At 39.0% G+C, this 14,785-nt stretch overlaps 1 protein-coding gene across 1 annotated transcript in view; it reads right to left on the bottom strand.

Annotated features, from left to right (window-relative positions):
• TECTA (tectorin alpha) overlaps positions 1 to 14,785 on the bottom strand; it is a 77,102-nt gene that overhangs the window by 54,758 nt on the left and 7,559 nt on the right. The window contains exons 4-6 of the mRNA XM_031960170.1: positions 10,827 to 10,964; positions 10,295 to 10,460; positions 4,653 to 5,065 (exon numbers count right to left, since the gene is read on the bottom strand). Of these exons, the coding sequence (XP_031816030.1) occupies positions 4,653 to 5,065; positions 10,295 to 10,460; positions 10,827 to 10,964 (717 nt within the window). The remainder of the gene's footprint in view (positions 1 to 4,652; positions 5,066 to 10,294; positions 10,461 to 10,826; positions 10,965 to 14,785) is intronic.

Here is a 14,785-nt window from a genome sequence, read left to right as displayed (position 1 = left end):
AGCCTAATTTGATTGATATCCAACAAAAATATTCCAGGGTTCAAACTGTGGTGCTTTCGTTTTGTTTTGACATAGCCTTGGCTTTGCTTGATTAGACTGGGGTAGAATTCTTCCTGGCCTAGAGGACACCCCGGGCTTGCTTCAGATCACCTGCGTCAAACCTTGGAACTATATTCAAAAATCTTCCTTCTGTTTTTCTTTTCACCTAGAATTTATTCTTTCTTTCACTTATTGAAATTCTACCTTTTCTTTACAAGTCAGCTCAGAATAGATTCTTAGAATGGACTATGTATGGAGTTACCTAATGTAACCTTCATTTTACAAATGAAGAAACTGAGACCAGAAAAGTCAAATAAGTTATTTGAATTTCACCCATCTCCAGCAAACCATCCTCCCTGTTTACTTCACCTGATTTCCCTACTCCTTTTTTCTTTCTCTTCCTTTTTTCTCTCTCCTTCCTCCCTCTACTTTATTCTTTCTTTCCTTCTCTCTCTCTCTCTCTCTCTCTCTCTCTCTCTCTCTCTCTCCCTCCCTCCCTCCCCTAATACTTTGCCTTTTACATCACTTCCAGTTTACACTGCACAATTTAACACAATTTTAAAGCACATTTCTTTATATATTGGGCTTTGATGTTTTTTCTTGCTTCTCATTCTAATTTCCCCAAATAGGCAGCAAGTTTCTTGCAGGCTATGGCAGTGTTCTATAGGAAATGCTACTAACATGATATGAGGCATGTATTCAGAGTGGATTGAGGGAGTACCTAGTGTATATTATCTTTCATATATATGCCTTTTTCTCTATTCACTCTTCTGCTATCTTTGCATAGGCTCTCTTGCCTAGACTATGGCAATAGCCTTCTAATAGATTTCTGTCTTGAATTTCTTCTCACTCTGATCCGTCCTTCACTCAGCTATCAAAGTAATTTTCCAAAAGCACAGATCTGATCCTCACCCCATCACAAACCACCCTCCCATTGCTTGAATCCAGGTGTTTTCCTAATAATGAGGTCTGGGCAGATCACAGCTTCAGATGTGTACCTTCACAGAGGTGTGCATGGAAGAGATAGCAGAAAAAAGGGTCATATCATAGAAAAGTTAGAACAAGAAAAAAGGCAAGGAGTTGATTCATTTGCCCTCTTCACTACAGGCAAATAGGTGAAGGAGGCAGGAGCTGCTAGGGGAGAAGCTTATCTCAAGCAAAAGCATAAATCCTAGAAAGTAAATACATATTATGGTGAACATCAACCTTTTAAGATTTAACCAAAAAAAAAAAAACCCCAACTTTTCCCCCCACATGCCAAGTACAGCAACTTCCTTAAGCAATAGAATCTTTACTTACAGAGTATAAAGTTCTCTATTTTCTCCTTTAGGATCAATAAGTGGGCAAGGGTTATATATGAAACATGGATGAGTTGATAGGCTGAAAAATATTAGTTTCTCTACATATAAACAAAAAGATATTCAAATAGATAGTAAGGAGCTCCCCCAAAGTACTCCTAACTCATCATATCTTTTCTGCAACATTCTTTCTCAGCCCTTTATTAATACAATTCATTACTCAAGGTTGGAAAAGCCACTTTGTGAATGATCCAAGCCTCTGTTTTTCCTCTGTTTCCATGCTTCTGGTTACTGCCATATTCCTTAACATCTGTCCAGAGAGGAAGTGAAATGAATCTCAGTCTGGATTTTTATCTGTGGCTTTCTGTTTTCCATATCTGTGGCAAAGGGTCTGGTGGAGAAGGATGAAATTATTGGGCTAAAATGAGATTTGGAGCATCTATTGATTTCAGTTATTTGGGCTTTCATACACACACACACACACACACACACACACATACACACACACAGAACTCAGGCTTTCTAAGCCTTTGCCTATCTCCAACCCCTTGACTGGAGACAGGGCAGCTAACTGAAGCAGCTTTTGGAGAGCAAATCACCACAGCTGTTCCAATGCTAGCAGCAGAAAGTGTGTCTAGAAGTCTAGCCTAGCAAGAATTCCCATCTCCTTTCTGTTTCCCAGTTCAATCACCCCACCCATTGTTGTGACCCTGTTTTACCCTAGGTTTTTACCCCACCACCATCCTGCCAAACTCCCCAGCAGGTGCACCTAGTTACATGGGAAACCACTTGCCCAAAGCAAAAAGGGGAACTTTGTTAGGTTGGGGGTAGATTCCTATAACATTCTTTTCCCATAACATTTACATTCACATCCACATATCACAGTCTCTGTGGAAAATTGTGGATTTGCCCCTTGCGGCCTATAATGGATCAGAGCCATGCAAAATTAGCATAGACACTGGACCTGAAAGAAATGAGGTTGCAACATTCTCCCTTTCCTTTCCTGCCCCCTGTCCACCCCATCCATCCCCCCCTCCCAAATCTTGGACTGCCAAGAAAAAAAAAATAGACTATGAGAAAAAGAATGTTTATAAAAACCAAAAATAGAACTAAAAGAACTCTGCTTCCTTCTCCAGACTGTAGCTATGAAATGCATCACCCTCTCAACACACTGGTAAGTATTGGAAAGGCGGGTGAATCTTTTTCTGGCTTGAAAGTTTTGCATCTATCTGGAAGGATGAGATAAGTGCAGTACTAAAAAAGGGTTTTGTAAACTCCAGAAGAAAGAAAAGCTCAGAACTTCTGTACCTTAATTCTTGGCTTTGATTGGATAGATGTACCAAGTAGCAGGAACAAACAGTGACTCCTTTCCCTGCTTTTGAAACTAAGAAACCATCTGAGCACAGTGGCTCAAGGAGCTGAAGAAATTAAGAAATTAAATTGCTCCACAGCCCTTTCTTGTTTCTGGACATTTTATACCAATTAAAACTACAATGCATGTTAAAGGGAAAAAACCCCAACAACCAACAACAGAAGGAAACCCTCCCTTCAGCTTCATTTTGGGTTTGTAATCACTGTAATGACCTCTGTGTTTGGGGATTAATGTTTGAGCTGAGTTCAGGCAATCAACCTTTCATGGTCTCTGTTATTATTGCCGGAATAAATACCTGGTTGTGACAAGATCTGCATTAACATTATGAAAATTGGTACTCCTGTGAATTCACTAATTGTGAATGGCTCTTAGCTTTCTTTCCTTTGTTGGTGCTCCCACTCAAAACTAAGTTGGACAGCAACTGGAATAATTTGCTTATGCTAAGCAGGCCCTTCAGATTTCAGAATTTCTCATTCTTTATAGACCTTTATGGGCAACACCAATTCAGGAATGTTTAGGCAAAAGTATCAAAAGTCTATTGCCAACCTCGGTAAAGAGTAAGTAAGTAAAGACTTACAAAGTTGCATCTTGAAAGGCATGAATTATGAATCACTGAAGATTTTTCTTAAAATAAGGCAATAGTTTTCGGTATAAAAGCAGGAGATAGTTCAGTGCAAGGAGGTTGCTTTGTAACTATACCAAACAGGAAGAAGGAGATAGGATCTAATTTATGGTTTGTACTTTGTGATTTTATTGACTACTACATACATCTATATGCTGAAAAACTATCAAACACGTGTAAGAAAAATGTAAGATTTTTTGCTTTTCCTTTCAATTCCCTCTCTCTCCTTTCCCCTCCCCATTCTGCCTTTCTTTCCCTTCTCTTCTCTTCTCCTCTCTTCTCTCTTTCCCTGTCTCTCTTCTGTCTGTCTGTCTCCCCTCTTCCTCTCCTTTCTTTTTCTTCATTTCTCTCTGCTTTTATTTTTGCAGGAATCTATGTTTTGATAGAGCTCAGTATATGACTTCATGGGGAAATAAATGTCCTCTTAGTCTAGTGAAAGAAGGAGTTAGTTGTTGGTGGTGTTAAGGAAATGGAGGGTGTAAACTGAGGATGTAAAAGATAGGGTGGGTATAGATACCCAAAGCAAACTTTATGAGTCAATATAATATTCATAGCCTGATAATTTTTGGTATATACTTTTGTCCTTAAAGTCACTATACACTTTTTGACCCTGCAATACTTCTACTAGGCCCATATTCCAAAGGTATGAAAAGAGAAGGACCAGAAATATTTCAGCAAATTTTTTTTATAGTAATAAAGAATTGAAAACTCTTGAAAATAAAGAACTGAAAGAGGGAGGGAAGAAGTGCCCATCAATTGGGGAATGCCCAAATAAATTATATCAATGTAATGGAACACTATTGTACTGTAAGAAATGGCTAAAGGGAAATCTGGGGAGACTTGTATAAAATTATGTAGAATGAAGTCAACAGAACAATTTATTCAATAATGACAGCATAGTAAAGACAAAAAAAAAAAACAAACAAACCTTGAAATACTTAATAACTAATCAATGTAATAGGCAACAGTGTTTCCAGAGAACTGATAGTGAAATGAGATTTGTCTAATGACATTTAGACATGAATAATGTAAGAATTTGTTTTACCGACTCCATATATTTTTCCAAAGTGTTTTTCCCCCTTTAAATTTGGGGAGGGGGGGAGGGAGAAGAGCTTAATTAATAATTTTTTAAATGTCAACAAACCAAGTGACTACAAACATACATACATACATATGCATGACTAAACTGAACTTAGTCCTTTGGCCTGGCTTAGATTCTGTCTTCCTCAAAGACCAGAGACTAGACTAGATGGTTTGCAGAGATAACTTCTACTCCTAAGGTTCTTTAAGTCTACAGTTATTATAAAAAAAAGAATCTCACCTTGACCCGTCCATAGCTTCCTTTGGGGATGAGAATTTTGTGGCCATATACTTCCACAGATAGTTCCTTCACCCATGAGACAGCTGAGCCCCCTCGGTGTTCATTCTTGGCCTCCACACTGAAAAAGGGGAGGCTGGACACATGTAAGCATTGTCGAGCCAGCAGATAAGCACAGGATCCTTGGAAGTGGAAAAGGAAGCCATCGAAGGTATGGTAGTGAGGCTCCCCAAATACTACACAAGTGCTGCTCTCCAGTGGGTTACAATGGAAGAATTTGCCTTTGGGCTCACACACCTCGTAGGGGCTGCAAGAGGCATCCTGGCAGAAAATCTCATTGTTAAAGTCGAGGCAGCGGCATTTGATGGTACAGTTCATATCATCCCAGAAGACCTCTCCTCGTCGAAGGAATTGCCCTGAAAAAAAAAAAAGTCCATACCCCATTAGTTGAAATGTATCTTTTCTTCATCTGTCAGGAGGCAGTCATTGGAAGGGTCATTGTCTCCATTTAATCAGCAGGGAAAAGATGAAATATAGACCAATGAAATGACCTAATCAGGTTAACAAAATGAAATATAAGAGTTAGTGGTATGAGTTTATTCTCTAGGTCAGGGATTCTTAACTGTGGAACCAGGGCCCAAGGTATCCATAGATAAATTTCAAGGTGTCTATAGACTTGGATGAAAAATATGAAATCTTTATTTCAATAATTGGTCTCCGTTGTAGTCTTAATTTCAAAGTATCCATAGACTTGGATGAGAAATAGGAAATTTTTATTTCCATAATTGCTCTCCTTTGTAATCTTAATTTATTTTATGTATTTAAAAACATTCTTCTGAGAAGGGTCCCATAGACTTCACTAGACTGCTCAAGGTCTGCAAGACTCAGGAAAAGGTTAAAATCCTCTGATCTAGGCCCACAATCAAAATGTTGTAAAGTTTCTGTATTTGTCATCAAATAAATGCTTCAAATATTATTTTCTTGTTATAGACTAGAAGCTTCCTCCTTTTATAAAACCCCTAAGGACTGCATTAGTTTCTTATGAAATAGCTTTACATAGACCAAAAGATAGTCAATCCTTAAAGATTACTCATTTCTTCTTAATCCATTGGGAATAAAATCTATACAAATGTAGGTGAACACAGGAACTATAGTTTTCATGAAGGATGTGCTATTTCTTTCCAATGTACAAGTTCATAAATAAAATTTCCTTTCTTCAAAATCTTTAAAAATACTAATAGAGCTTAATGGCTCTAAGTAACCTCATTAAGTGGCAATGTACCTGGGGAACGTGACCCAGTGCTTAAAAATACTGGACTAGAAATCAAGAGCTCTGAGGTGAGTTCCCACATCTGACTTTGATTTACTTTGTTCTGAAGAAGGCCTGAGAATGCCTTGGGGCTTACTTTCCTTTTATTTATATAAAAAAGATATACACACTAGATTTGCCCTTTCCTATCCCTTGGGGAACAAGTATGTTGAGAAGGTTAAATGAGATCAGAGCATCAAGTTTAGAGCTAGAAGAGCTCTCAGAAAATGTCCAGTACCACTTATTAATTTTATAGAGGAGAAAATTGAAATGATTTGCCTGATGTCAAGCAGGTATTAAGGACCAGAGTGAAGATTTGAACTCATGTCCTCAGGATCCAGTGTTCTTTCCACTATAACATGATGCCTTTTTCTCAGTGGTCCTTTCCTAATTCTCCTCTTCCTATTCACCTTACAGGATGTCCTGATATATACTCTCATTGTCTATTAACTGGATTATTGCAATAGGGATGAAAGCATATTAAAGATAAAGGTAATAAGTACTGAGTCAGTCCTACGATACTTTCCCCTTTTCTCTTAATTTTCTATTTTGGAAAAATTAAATTTTCCAATTTATGGACCTATGACAGTGATGGGTGAGACTGATAACATAGGAGCAAGAATAGAAGGGAGGTGAGAAGAGAAATTGGCGGTGTGAGAGGATCAAAAGAAGTCAGGAGAAAAGGAAAAAAACTGGGGGTTTTGTTGCCCTCATCTTGAATTAGAAGTCATTGAAGGCCAGAAGAGCTTCACAGAGTATTTCCTAAAAATGATAGAGTTGTGTGCTATGAAGCAATGAAGAAAAAGAGAGGGGAAGGGAAAAATGAAGGAGAGGAGGGGGGATGGATGAAAGGAAGAGTGAAAGAGAGTGAAGGAGAAAGAAATGGAATGGAGTAAAAGAATAAACAACCGTTTTGAATCCATGGCAGATGATGGTTAGTTGAAGGAAGTGAGCACATTTAGCCTGGAAAAGAGACTAGGAAGGTGGGAGTAAGGAGGTGATAGCATGTAGGAGGGGCTGCATTTATTTAGCTCAATAGATGAAAAATTTCAAGAGAGTCATATTTAGGTTTCACGTCCATGATAACTCCCTAACAATTAGAGCTATATATAAGTTATAACTGGTCACTGGGGTTCCTTCAAATCCCTAAATTTTATAATTCTAATAAGAAATCATGGTCTCAGAAAAGACTTTTGCTATTTCTGCTAAGACACTTGACATAGTAAATATTGTAAGTGACCCTGGGAATTTATATGGATCTTTGGATCCAAGTATAGCTTAATAGGGATTTTTGTGGTTCCCTCTCAATACAATTTGATTCTGTAATTTCAGGTTAGTCTGTCTACAAGTAGGGAATCAGCCAATTGAATTGGTGTGTGTGTTGAGGGGGGGCGTGGAGAGAGGATTGGGCATTCATCTTCCCAAGTTTCCTGCTTGAGGTCTAGATCCAAGAGAGTGAGGAGAAATTCCAGGGTAGATCTGTATTCTTCTTCCATGAGAGGATCTCTGCTACAAGGTTTGTGGCCTTACAAGTAAATGAAATTTATTAATGTCAGCATAATAAAGTAGCAGTGCTTTCTGTGGAGAGTAATTTCAAGTTTCAAGGTAAGGTTTGTTGAAGTTCTAAAAGCCTTAATTTTTTTTTTTTTTTGGAAATAGTGGAAAGGGAATAGGTTGGCCAGATATACTCAGCAGGCGGGATTACCTCTCTAACTCCTTTCTATACCTGTCCTATAGGGAAAAAAAATGCAAATTAGCAATTATGTTCCTTGCCTTTCAAGTAGAGAGACCTCAAAATGGGATAAGAGATTTAATCTAATCCCTAGTGGCTCATAAAAGATCGACCTCAAAACTGGTCTCTCTGTTCCCTGTCAATTTCTGGCACTGGTCCAATGCTAAATATATTACCAAGGGTTCAACTTGGGATAATTTCAAGTCTATGATTTTTCAAGTTTTCAATAAAAGAGAGAAAACTCTCTTTGTTTGGCCAGAGTTCTGGACTCAAAGGTAGGATTTCAAGATATTCTGATTTGTAAAATGATAACATAATAAGCTGATTCTATGCAGCAGCATTCCCTGTGCATTACCCAGATCCAATCCCAATCCCATTAGGCTGATTTACACCCGGTGACAACAAAAGAATGTGTAGCCATTTGTATGGGGATATTGAATTTGTCCTGTATATAAAACTCAAATCCATAATTCAGGAGTTGGGGAATGAAGTCAGAGTTGGAGCTTTGCACACTAATGGGGTCTGTCCAGTCTACTGCTCTGCAGGCTCCTGATTTCTATTATTATAGCATTTCAGTCTTAATGTCCAAAGATCAGAGATTTAATACTGGGTTTTTACTTTCTATTGTTTCTGTAACTCTTAGAGAAAGTGGGGAGGGATGGCTAGGTTAAAATTCTGCAATTTAGTAGGTACTTAGTCTAGGCTGGAGGTTTCAAACACTGCCTTTACCAAGTTAAGATGTTATTGGGAAATATTTAAATATACAGTAGAACATAGATAATGTTAATACATGGTTTTCTAGATCAATATGTGGTCTACAGGGATGCTTATGTACAGTTAAGTGGCCTATATTTCTATTTGCGTTTGACACTATTTTAGTCAACAAAAGGGAAGAATGACTTGGCATTGGTTGGTACCTTCCATCCATGGATGATCGCAAGTGATGTGAGAACTACACTGGATGGAGCCAACAGTCTTTGAAATCCTGGTGAGCTTTGGGACTAAATTCTTTTCAATCTAGCTTAATTCTGGCCTGCCTCCAAAATACATATTTGCTATTCTTAACACCTTGCTGTTTACAGAGTCCATAAAGGATGCCACCAGAGAGCCCTTCTCTCTCAGGGCCAGGAAATGGTCTCAGCCTGAATCCCTCCAGTGGCAGCTCGAGTAACCAGGATTTGGAGAAAATCAAAGCTAGCTTTAAACCTTGCTGAACAAGCAGGAGAACAAACCTCAATAGGTTTCTTTTAGGCCAGCTTCAGAAGTTTGGAGCTTCCTGTGAACTATTAGAAACCCATTTGAAAACATAAAAGCTGTGGTAAGATATTAGAGGGAGGGAGGTGGGAAAGCAAGGCATCATAGCATGGGTCTCTTATATCAGTTATGTAAAATTAAATAGAAATGGGGACCCCAAAATTATATGTAAAATTCCTGTGGGTTATATATTGATTTGAGAAGCCACACATTTATATATTTCTCTTTTTAAAATTAATGTATCACCACATTGAAATCAGGAAGGAACTACATTTATATCTGGTTCAAACAGCACTTTGGGAGTGTCATGGCCCGTGGGCTGCATGTTTGACCCCTCTCCCTTAGACCATCTGAATTTGACTTTTCTGTATATGTGATAGATGGCATAATTGAGGGCTAAAGAGAGAAAAGGGGGGCCCTCTCAGGCTACCTGGAACACAGGGAGACCAGAGGAGGCTGGATCTAGGAAAAGAACATGAAGCCTTTATTCCTCCCGCAAAGTAGGCAACTTGGAGATGATGGGACCACTTCCCAATAGCTTCAGCAATCCTCTTTTAGCTTGTAAGCAGGACACAGAGAATTCTGTTTCCCAAGCATGACTAGACAGACCAGAAGCAAGGTCTTGAATGCTTGTTTGAATGTCCTGGGCTTTTTTGCACATCCAAAGAGTTCTCTCATAGTTCAGAGAAGGATCCAAACTTCTGATGCTGGCCTGAAGGAGACCCACTGAGATTTGTTCTCTGGCTCATTCAGCAAGCTCTGAAGCTGGCTTTGATTTTCTCCAAATTCCTGGATGTTCAAGTTGCTGCTAGGAGGATTTAGGAGGAAAGTAATCCCAAAGACTGTGATACTGATTTCTTTTTCTAGTTGTACTGAGGAGCCTAATTTACCTTCAATAGGTCCTGGCAACATTTCAAACTTGTCTGGGGATACTAAACCACAAAAAGCAGATGGCAGAGCAGGAGGAGTAATTAAGGATTAAGGAACAAGTTTTTAAAAGGATAAATGGTCAAAAATACAGAAATGATGTGGATGAGGAGGAACACTGCTTTCTGTCCCTCTGTTCGAGAAATCCTTCAGGAAATTGGTTTTCTCTGGGAAGCCATGCAGAGGAAGGCACCTGGTTGAGGTCCAGGCTAAGACTTAGCAACTCAGAGCAGCAAGTACAGGGTTTCAGCTCCCTGCATGATGACTTGTGCATGCTAAAATTACCTTGATCTCTTTTACCCAGCTGAGATATGTCAAAAGAGCAAAGCATCAGGAACAAGTCCTCCCCCACAGCCTAAAAGCCTGGCTGTCACTCTAGACTAAACAGACTCGCTTTTCCAGAGAAGGGAAAAGTCTTTTTACCTCTGGAGGTGCAACCATTTGCTGGGTCAATCTCCTTCCCATCGACTTTAAAGGCCCAGCGACCTGGTACATTCACATTTGTGGTTTCCTGGATGTTCACAATATCAGGGGTTCTTGAACCTGGGAGGCTGAAGAAGTTGGTGAGGTTTCCCCCATTAAATCCTGCCTAGAAAACAGAAGCACAAGATATTCAATGAGCATGTAGACCACACAACTTTAGCCAACATATTCAGAAATCTAAATTTGAGGACAAGCTATATCTACTATTAAGATATGTCCCTTTACAGATTATCAGTGTTCCAGGTAAAAAGGTCCAGGACCTGAACAGTCCTTGTCCTAGTCCATCCCAGGAACAGAGTCAAAGAAAAACAAAGTAGGGGACGAGAATACCTATGCTCCTATGAGAGCAGTAAAAGCTGGTCCTTTACTTGGCAGTTAGAAGCCTGGGGGATACTTGAAAAGGACCTGAGCAGTGTAACTCCAATGATGTAAGGAGATTTAAGAGGGCCACAAATGGAGGCAGGAAACCTACCTGGGCCATCACTCCTCCAAGACCTGTCAGGGGGTCCCCTCCACTTGCTGTTCCAGTGGTCCAGTTAATTTCATGATAATTGAAGAGGGTAAATGTGGATGCACCATCAGAGATCAGCACAGCCTGGAAGGTATTTACCTAGAGAAGGGAATGCACATCCATGACCCAGGAGACAATACAGTACATATATAGCATCAGGAAGACCCAGTTCTAAATGCTCTCTGACTTAACAAGCTGTGTGACTCTGGACCAGCTACTTCAATTGTATAAGCCCGTTTTCTTATCTGTAAAATGAGGGGATTAGACTATCTGGCCTCTAAAGTTCCTTCTAACTTTAAATATAAAACGACTATGAATTCTATGTCCCTTTTATATTCTGTCCTTTATCTCACTAGTTACTCAGTTGTTTGAATAGCCTTTTTTTCTAGGAGGCTCTCTCTTCCACTTCTCTGAATTAACTGACTCCAAAAGGGACTAGGAATGATCTATGCCTTTCTGTCTGAAAGGGAATATGACTGAGCATTACCCAGGGGCTGACTCAGTGCCCATCTTATATGTCTGAATTCTACAAGACAGAAAAGGCCTAAGCAGGAACTCAGCTTGTGATATGTCAGACCACCTATAGATGGCACCATGAGAATAATGTATAAGAAACAATTGCCCAATGGGGAACCTAAATGAACAGTACCTTGTTTCCCCATAGCTGCAATTTGACCAAAAAAAAAATTATTCTTAAAAATAAATTCATCACGACTAAAGGGATAATGATGTAGGGTTTGCCTTTTCCCTTTCAGGAACAGGGAGCTAATCTTTAGATTTCTTGCCTCCTTAAAATGGAATTTGGAAAGTGATGCTTAAAAAGCACTTTGTAGGAGAAGATTGCTACTGTTATTGAGCATCACTATATATATTTGCTCAGTTCTTTATACTCATGTTTCTCAAACCAGCTGTGAAAGGGGAGCTACCCTGGCCAGGCCTACCTCCTAGGTAACAACAGCAACAACATCAACAATAATTGATAATTTTTAAATTTTAATGACTTAAATTAATAGCTTCAAATTGCACCAAGACTTTTGGGACACAATATCTAATCCTTTGAAATTTGTAAAGCATTTTACAATTTTTTAATCTCCTGTGATCTTCAGAATAACCCAGAGAATTAGAAGAAAGAAAGGGGTGGGGGGAGGCAGAGGGAAGGCCAAAAACTTTCTGAGAGTTCTTCCCTCGTGCTCCACTGGCAAGGGATAGGACATGATTTCAGTTCACCTCTAGGGCCATCTTTGTAGACCCTTTGTCTCAATTTCAAACTCCTGGGAAAAGGAACACTGCAGGAAGGCCAATGTTCCTTTCAAATGACTTTCGGCTTAGTCATGACCACTTCTCATACCTCTACTTTCCAGACAAATTTTCAAAAAAATCAATTAAAAACCATGTTGAAAGGAGATGTAGCATGTATATCTTTTTAGCCCCTTCCATGCTCATAAACTCTTTTCACAGTAACACTTGTATTTTCCAGGTCACCATTCTGCTATAACTATTGAGAAATCCAAATCTATCTCCCATGGAACCGATAGAAAATATTGAAACTGTCAGTTTCATCTTGGCCACTCAGGAAGGCCTGGAAGGAAGGAATCGTCATATGAGTGAAGGGAAAGAACTCTTCTCCAAAAGACCTGTCCTTGCCATTCCTGATAACGCCACACGATATCCATCTGTCTTCCTTCATTGCCCCTGTTCAACCAGTGGGAAAAGCGGAACACAGAGGAGGGGCATCATCCGCTCCAGATTACACTGCGGTCCAGGAGTGGGGTGAACTAAGCATTAGACTCAAGATTGATTTCTCAATTAAGGCCACACAAAGTCTCAATAAGCTGCCCTCTCACCACCTGTGCTAGGATTCCCTACCAAGAAACAAATTTCTTTCTTTGAAATCAAATCTAAAATATTTTTACCAAACTAGACTGCAAGAATGATTCATTGTTGATCACAGGAGACAGCTCAAAACCAACCTGCTTGGACTAATTTATCAGCAATGCTCCTGAGGGTGATCAACAGACCTTTTAATTTAATTTTTCTGAACTCAGGAAAAGAGAGATGAAACTAGCTTCACACTGACTAGGGGAGTAGGAAAAGGGAGGGATGTTCACATTAGCTTGGTTATATTCCTTAAAACTATGATTTTTAGATCCTCTAAGTCCCAATTTTTTAAAATTCAATTTCATTTTTGTAACTCTGGACTTTTTATAAAAGGAATATTTAGTTCAATAGATAATCACAATTATACAAATGTAGGGCAGCTAAGTGGTACAGTAGGTAAAGCACTGGGCCTGGAATCAAGAATACCTGAGTTCAAATTCAGCCTCATACACTTACTAGTTATATGACCCTATTTCTTCATCTATAGAATAAGGTGCGAAGGAAATGGCAAACCCACTCAAATATCCTTGCCAAGAAAACCCTACGTGGGGCCATGAAAAGTTGGACATGACTGAAATGACTCAAAGATAATAATGCACAAACTTACTCCTCCCAACGTGTGAGAGGGATAATCCTCCTCTCCCCCTGGACCTTCTAAGTCTGGTGAAGGAAAGGGAATTGAGTTCAAATGAGCTTCTTTATACTTCAAGAGAGTTCCAATCACACTTGGGGAAAGCAGGTCTGTCTGTCTGTATGTATATAGCAGGTCTGTCTGTGTGTGTGTGTATATATATTATATATATACACATATATTATATATATTTATATCCAAAGCCTAGAAGATTCAGAAAACTCTGAATACTCTTCTCTTTAACTTTTTATTATTTCTCCATGAAATTCTCTTTGCAGAGCTCTGAGTTTTTATGTCTTGAGCAAAGGACTTGGTTCTGTTTCCTTAAAGATATAGAGAGGTACTATAGGAGGAAAACCCTCTCAGTAGGAAAAGTAAAGGAATTAGCAGTTAATTTGGGTGAAACTGGCTTAAAGGTTTTTGGTATTGATGAATTTTTTTTTGGCAGAATTGAAGATTTAACTAGCCTTTTCTCCAATGAGCTTAAAACACTTAGAATATTACTTCATTCATCCTTTTAGAAAGGGTCCTTTCCTAGTCAGGAAATTTACTCCAAAGCACAAAATAGAAAGGATCTAAATTATATTGCCATTTTTTATTGCTGAAGGAATTTTTTTTTAAAGAACAGTGGTCAGCATTTGATGGGCATTTTTTCCTTTTTTTTCCCTGCCTCTGACACTAAAATTTATCGATTGCTGGCATCCTAGAGTCTAACGCTGTAAGGTATAAGGCATAAAAGACATAAAACATCACCCACAGAATCATTAGCAATCTATAACCTGACAAAGGGAAATGTATACTTCTTTAGAGGTTATTTCTAGCCAATGCATCCCACTCTTAAACTTGTGTCTTTCTGTTCTACAGAACCTCTTAGCAATAAAGAGCTTCTTGATACTCAAAAGGGAAGGTGCTAAAATGTATTGTGTGCTTACTGTGTTGTGGGTGTGACTTGCAAGCCCAGCAGTTTCTCACCCTGAATCGAACTCACTGCTTACCATTCCTCACCCCCAAACAACTGAATGCAATACTAAGGGAACTGGAACACAGATGGAATTGGAAATATTCCTAGGAAAGCAAGGGCCAGGTTCTTGAGTGCCTTTGCTCACTAGATGATTTATTGCAAAGTTAAAGGTTCTTCCAGTCCTTCAAACATACCCATATCCAAGACAACCAAATAAGTATCAGATCCCCCTGACAAACTATGCTTCATCATTTCTTTATGGGTAAAGTTGATTATCTCTGGGATAATGCTGGAGATAATCTATTTTATTTAAACTTTTATCTAACTGCTCATTTGGGATTTTGGAGCAGATGTTCAGCCCTTATTCTTGAAACACTCTACCTGCCCACTCAAATTAACATCAAATAGGAGTAATTTCTGTCTGGGTCACAATAAAAAGTAAAAAGGCAG

This window comes from Sarcophilus harrisii, chromosome 3, assembly GCF_902635505.1.
Source record: "Sarcophilus harrisii chromosome 3, mSarHar1.11, whole genome shotgun sequence".
NCBI lineage: Eukaryota > Metazoa > Chordata > Mammalia > Dasyuromorphia > Dasyuridae > Sarcophilus > Sarcophilus harrisii.
This window is presented reverse-complemented; position numbering and strand designations above follow the sequence as displayed.